The following is a 6879-nucleotide window of genomic DNA, read 5'->3' as shown; positions in this document are numbered from 1 at the left end:
GCCTTCCCTATAGTGTATATTACCTGTGCCCACCAGCTTCACCCTGGCTGGGCTGCATGCACAGTAACATCTCAGGATAAGCATCATTTCTCACTATTCTGACGCACTTCATTACATCAACCTAGGACTAATTTCTTGTATTAGCGAAGCCCACTTGGGTTTGTTTTGCCCAAATGAAACATTTTAAACCTGGTGTCATTGCCTCAGCAAAGAAGTCTGTCCCTGGGCAAGAGAGAGTCTTTCAGTCAGTGACCAAAGCCACCTTCTTCATATGATCCCTTTGGCTTGCAGGACAGGAACCTTCCATCTTGTCTTAGCAGAATACTAGCAGCGGGCCTTTGGGTGGGAACTCTACTTCCCTTCTCCTGTTTTTACCACACCATTCTGGCACCCAATGCCCTCTGCTGTGTCTGAGCAGAGCACCTGTGCAGTCTGACTCAGGGTCTCAGTGCACAGGCTATCCCTCTCCTGACAGCAGCCCAGACCTCACACAGGTCTACGTGAGACTACTTACCCGCAGACCTGTGTAATGACATGCCTCACACACGATCCTGAACACGGTCCGCTCATCCCAGGAGGTGTGGTAACACATCCTGATTCTGATTTGTGTCATGTGTGATGAGCCCCGCTGGACTTGAGGTGGGAGACTCGGCTCAGTTATGCATCTGTAATTCAAATTCAAGTGGTTTTTTTCAAGCATAGTGAATTACTTTAAACTTTTAAAATGGATTTTAAAAATACACACTTTAGCAGGTTATCTTGTGTTATAACTACTGAGAAATAAATCCCACAATGCTCTCAACACGTCTCCCTATTGTGAATAGACGCCATGTAGAGTAAAGGAGGAGCTAAAAGCACACGGCAGTTGTGTTTTTGCAACTGTATTCTACCTCTAACGGAATGTGCTTTTTGCAGGAAGTAGGGTGGGAAGGGCAAGGAGGACTCCTGCTTCAATAAACCAGGTGCCCAGATCAGAACAACCCTCACAAAAAGCAGCAAGCTCAGAAAACTGGCTCTGATTTATACTGGAGTTTACAGTTCGTGGAAGAATCTAATGCATATTCATATTTTCCTATCTCCTACAAATACCGTTCCTTTAACATAAAGATTCATATAAATTCCTTTCTCTGACATTTAAATTAGTGACTGTTGGAAGAAAGAAAAAGGAATCATGGAAATTAGCTCAGGAAACACCTCCACAGGCACCCCCGCCCCCGGCAAACGCTCTTGTTCTCTCATCCCAGAATTAAGGAGCTATGCAGCCTGACAGTGCACTTTCCTCTACAAGTCTTGACTGCACCACTGTTATTTTCTTTTTCATTTTTTTCTTCCAGCACCTGTTAGAAACAAGGGTAGGGTGGTCTTATTGCAAGTTTGTTCTTTCCTTAATCTTTGAGCAAAAGTGAGAGAGAATAGTCTAGAATGGACTGAGATGCTTGAAAATACAGTTGAAATTTTACTTTTAAAATGAGTCACCTTAGAGTACTTTTAGATTTAATACCATATACAAAAATCAAATTATTTTTGCTGCTTACTAGACTAGCTTCTTAAAACCGGAACCAAGCAGTACTCATAGTGGCATTCTTTTTTAAAAACAATCCAGGAAACTACCAAGATGAATTTTGACGACTTTACACTTCAGAAAAAAGCACTATATAAAAGTAGATAAATATTTAAAATGAAATAATTGTCTCTAAAGGCCTATAAACGCTTTTTTTTTCCATTAAAAAAAAACATAGTGATACATAGAAAGATAAAAACTTGTCAAATGTATTTGTGAGAGAATTTTCCATGGTTCCTAATGACAGTTTACCTACTGTCCACCCCTCTCTGAGCAAGCGTTCCTCATCTTTGCAGTTTCCCAGTTCTTCCGAGAAGCAGGTCTTTCATGGGTTGCAAAGCATTTCTTTCAAGGCACCATAGCTAATATGGTGCCGTGATTACTTAATTTCCACGAGGAAGTGCGGCCCCGGCTTTGCTGAGTTTTGAAGACACGCAGCGTCCCCAGCATTCAGAACACGCAGGGCATGCGGCCCGGCGGTCACAGACCTAGGAAGCCTTCCCTCTGTGGGGGTGCCCTCCGCACTCACAGGGGCTTTTGTCTTCCCAGCTTCTACCTTCCTTTTTCAAAAGCCAGGAGTGAACTGTTTGGTCCCTGTGCAAGTAAAAGCTCTCCGAACGCCCCTTCCCAATACCGACTCTCATTAACAACCAGGGGCTGACCTGGGCTCTGGAGGACACCCTTTCCTTCCTCCCGCGAACATTTTGTCCCACTGCGTTTGCTTTTCTCCACATCTGGAAGCCAGGCCCGTTTTAGAAATCAAAGTTCCTAGGACTTACTGAGCTCTCAGAGAGCACGAATAACTGGCAGAGCTAAAGAAGTAAAATTACCTCTCTTGAAAATACTTAAGCACTTTTTTTCCTCTCCACTGTAATCCCGAAGAACAGCCCATTTTGAACCAGAATAATTTAGTCTGACAACAGATTCTTCCTCTGTTCACAGCTGTCCCAGAGGGAGGAGCTGAAATCTGAACCTCTCAGCTATGATTGGATCCCTCTTGCAAAAGAGAGGAAAAAAGCCCTCCCAGCCCAAACAGGCTCAGTCCCTAAAGGAGCCAGGCGACTTCAGAGGCGCCGGCCGTCCGCCCGCCGCACCTGAGCGGCCCCAACCCGAGCCCTGCGGCCGCGATGCTGTAGGGACCGGCCGCGTCCTCCCGCCGGACCGTTATCCGCGCCGGGCGCCCGCCAGACCAGCCGGCAAGATGCCGCGCTCTTTCCTGGTCAAGAAACATTTCAATGCCTCCAAAAAGCCAAACTACAGCGAACTGGACACACACACAGGTAAAAATAGATAAATAATAAATAAGTAAAGGGAATTATATCTATAAATATATATTACAACTCTAATACTATTACAAAAGAACAAAAGACTAAGTTGTTTTCCTTTTAAACGGTGTTCTAAAAGAGAGTTCAGATTCTTTTGATCATTAGGGTAAGTTTTAATTCAAAACTTCTGACAAGGAAAAATTCAACTCTTGCAACTTCATGTTCTAAAGCTTGTGTATACACACGTAATGAATATACGGAAGAAGAGTAACACAACATGTAAATGTTGAATTACTGCTTTTCTCATGTAATAAGGCTCCTTTCCTTTAGAAAGCAGCTTGATTTATGCATATCTTTGTACTCACAGTCATAAAATCTGTAAATAACCCATGCATAAAATGGAATACAACTTTCCTGTATCTTTAAACATAATGTATAGGTTTGTCCTCCTCAGTGGGGACTGTGAAGGCTTTGGCCTGGCTGCACTCCCTGAGGTAGAGTGTGGTGTAGGTCCTGTCACCCCGTGTGTGCAGGAGGCGTAGACGTGCGTTAAGTATGATAACTATGCAGCAGCAAGGGTAGAAATGAAATGTTTTACCAATGTCTGTGTTTTCCTAAATGAGTCTATCTTCTTCATTATGAAGTCCTGGGTGTGTTGCCTAGTAGCTTTTTGGTGTGTTTTTAAAGTTATTCTTACCGTAATCTTCTTTCCTTTCCTTTCTTTTCTCCTAGTGATTATTTCCCCATATCTCTATGAGAGTTACCCCATGCCTGTCATACCACAACCAGAGATCCTCAGCTCCGGAGCTTACAGCCCCATTACCATGTGGACTACGGCGGCTCCATTCCACTCCCCACTACCCAATGGCCACTCTCCTCTTTCTGGATACCCCTCATCCTTGGGGCGAGTGAGTCCCCCTCCTCCATCTGACACCTCATCCAAGGACCACAGTGGCTCAGAAAGCCCCATAAGTGATGAAGAGGAAAGGCTACAATCCAAGCTTTCAGACCCCCATGCCATTGAAGCTGAAAAATTTCAGTGCAATTTATGCAATAAGACCTATTCAACTTTTTCTGGTCTGGCCAAACATAAGCAGCTGCACTGTGATGCCCAGTCTAGGAAGTCTTTCAGCTGTAAATACTGTGACAAGGAATATGTGAGCCTGGGCGCCCTTAAGATGCACATTCGGACCCATACCTTACCTTGTGTCTGCAAGATCTGTGGCAAGGCCTTTTCCAGACCCTGGTTACTTCAAGGACACATTAGAACTCACACTGGTAAGAGAAAAATGTAGACTGGAATGTTACTCTGATAGAATGAAGCTCTGGGCTGACTGTCAGATTTGCATTAAGTAGTGACACAATGCTTTTAATGATGGATGATCGTTTATAGCTACTTCCTGCCAACTCAAAAAGTCGTTAGAGCACAAAGTGCTCTATTTCTAGTTAACAACCTCTGCTCCAGAGACTGCAAACAGCATTTAGACTTTGGAAAGTAGATTTAGAAGGTTTGGTCTCAAAGATCAGTTAGAAAATCAGGGAAGATGTACTTGAATGTGTATTCTGTGAAACTGCTCCCAATAATCAGCAAATGCTAACGTTGCTATCTTAATCAATTGAGTCGGTAGATGAAGGGTTTCCTAGAGTTTTCTGTTAGTTACGTTCTTGCTGTAAGATCTATCACCCTATAGCAGGTTGGACAGTTAGAACTGAAATTGCTTTCTGTTGTTTTGTTTTGTTTTTTGCTGCTGAATTTTGTATTCCTAGCACAAAATCATCCTGCAGGGAGTCAAGACATCCAGCCTGAGTCGTAATACAGAAGGAGGGAAAAAGGGAAATATTGGGAGGAGCTCAACATTAACTGCACCTGCTGAAGCAGAAAGCTTTAATAAGTGAAAGTCCTAGAACTACGTTTATTATTTCTGCATGACTGGCAGCAGTAATAATAGTCTTGGTGTGATTTTTTTTTTTTATGTAACACTCAAATTTATCTTAAAGGGCTAGATATTAAAATAAGTATCTACTGTGAAGAATTTTAATCTAGTTTTGCTGCTTCTCGTTCTTTTGGCAAAATGTGATTGTTATTCATAAACGTGATTTGACCTTACAGTTCCTCTAAAAACACTGACTATCTTTCTTTCTCACCCCCCACCCCAATCCCCAGGGGAGAAGCCTTTTTCTTGCCCTCACTGCAACAGAGCATTTGCAGACAGGTCAAATCTGAGGGCTCATCTGCAGACCCACTCTGATGTAAAGAAATACCAGTGCAAAAACTGCTCCAAAACCTTCTCCAGAATGTCTCTTCTGCACAAACATGAGGAATCTGGCTGCTGTGTAGCACACTGAGTGACGCAATCAGTGTTTACTGGGGCAGAATGCATTTCTTCACTCCGATTCCAAATGACAAATAAAAGTCCAAAGGCATTTTCTCTTGTGCTAACTGACCAAATAATATGTATAGACACACACACACACACACACACACACACACACACACACTGAAAGCTGAAAAAGCACGAAATCCATGTGTTTAAAGTTAATCCTTTCCATGTGAAGTTTAAAATTACTATATATTTACTGACAGCTAGATTGAGAGGATAAAAGACAAGGATCTTGCTCTTCAAAGATGAAGCAAAAAGCACACTGCATCTTTTCTTACTCAGAAAGAATGCAAAGATTTACATTGTTGCCAAATCATTTCAACTGAAAAGAACAGTATTGCTTTGTAATAGAATTTCCTATAGGAAGAGAAACTGCCAGACACTATCTCAGGTGCCTTATAAAGTATTCCAAGTTTACTTCATTACATGTCTGATGTCTGGTTACCATTGTTGAACTAAAGCCTTTTTTGATTACCTGTAACGCTTTAAACTGTATTTTTAAGAGAGAGAGAGAAAAAAAAATGAACAAGAACAAAATACAGGGGAATGTATGAAATGTGCCTTTTTGTTTTTTTGTATTTGTTTTTTTTTTCTGCCAATTAACAGTATGTGCCTTGGGGGAAGAGGGAAAGACTAGCTTTGAACATTCCTGGTACATGTTCCATGTCTTACTTTTTTAAAGAATTTTTAATGATTTTCTAAAATTAAAGATGGGAATAAGTGCAAGAAAAGATTCTTAGAAACTCAATAATGTACTTAAATTCTTAAATGCAGACAACAAATGCAATCCATACAACACCCCTTCCAAGTGCCTTTTTTAATTAATTGTATAGTTGATGAGTCAATGTAAATTTGTGTTTATTTTTATATGATCAAATGAATTTTGTATGAAATGAGATGTTGTCTATAGCTAATGCCTATAAACAACTAAGACTTGTGATATCAATGTTTCTTTTTTAAAAAACAATTTTCAAGGTTCTTTTTTACAATAAACACTTTTGATGTATAATCTGTTGTTTGTATACTATTTTGAGACTTTACTTACTTCATGATTAGTATCAAACTGCTATACCAAGAACTGTTTCTTTTGTTAATAAGAGAAAAAGTGAATAGTGTTTATTATGAATAGCAAGTGTTACTTTATAAGTGTGAGAATATAATAAACTGTTAGTATTTTTTCTTTACTCTTAAGAAAATACTGTCACATTCAGAAAGACAACATCATGATGGTAGTTTGTTAGTATATCTCTTTAACAAAAATCACACTTTCTGATTGCTAAAAATATTTACATTATTAATAGTCAAGAATACCTTTCAAAACTTTTTATTTATGATGACTTTATTATGTTGGCTTTATGAAATAAAATTACAATCACTCGTTGTCACATAGGCCACTGGAACAGTTTAAGAAGAAATATCATTTTCAGGAAAAATAGAAAATCTGCATAAAAAAATTAGGAAAAAATGGATTTATCATAAATGATACAAGTTTGAAAATTAAACTATGCAAAGAAAACACCACATCTAGTGATATAACTAAGTGATAGTTTGATGGGAGCAGGGCTAACTAATAGAAAGTTAAGTTTTCCCTTTATGGTATTTTGAACAAGCCTCCACCCAAACCCAATATGTACTTAATAAAATGTAGCATGATCAGCCGTTCCATATCGAG

At 40.0% G+C, this 6879-nt stretch overlaps 1 protein-coding gene across 1 annotated transcript; it reads left to right on the top strand.

The window, feature by feature from the left end:
• The first annotated feature begins 2540 nt into the window (after positions 1-2540).
• Positions 2541-6216, top strand: SNAI2 (snail family transcriptional repressor 2). Its single transcript, XM_004431144.3, has 3 exons — positions 2541-2841; positions 3559-4104; positions 4991-6216. Exons 1-3 carry the CDS (start codon positions 2544-2546, stop codon positions 5170-5172), a joined length of 1026 nt encoding a protein of 341 aa, XP_004431201.2. The 5' UTR covers positions 2541-2543; the 3' UTR covers positions 5173-6216.
• The last annotated feature ends 663 nt before the right edge of the window (positions 6217-6879 follow it).

The sequence above is a fragment of the Ceratotherium simum genome, chromosome 23 (genome assembly GCF_057802395.1).
Source record: "Ceratotherium simum simum isolate JZ-2026a chromosome 23, ASM5780239v1, whole genome shotgun sequence".
Lineage (NCBI taxonomy): Eukaryota > Metazoa > Chordata > Mammalia > Perissodactyla > Rhinocerotidae > Ceratotherium > Ceratotherium simum.
Note: the sequence above shows the minus strand (reverse complement) of the source record. Positions and strands in the feature narration are given on the sequence as shown.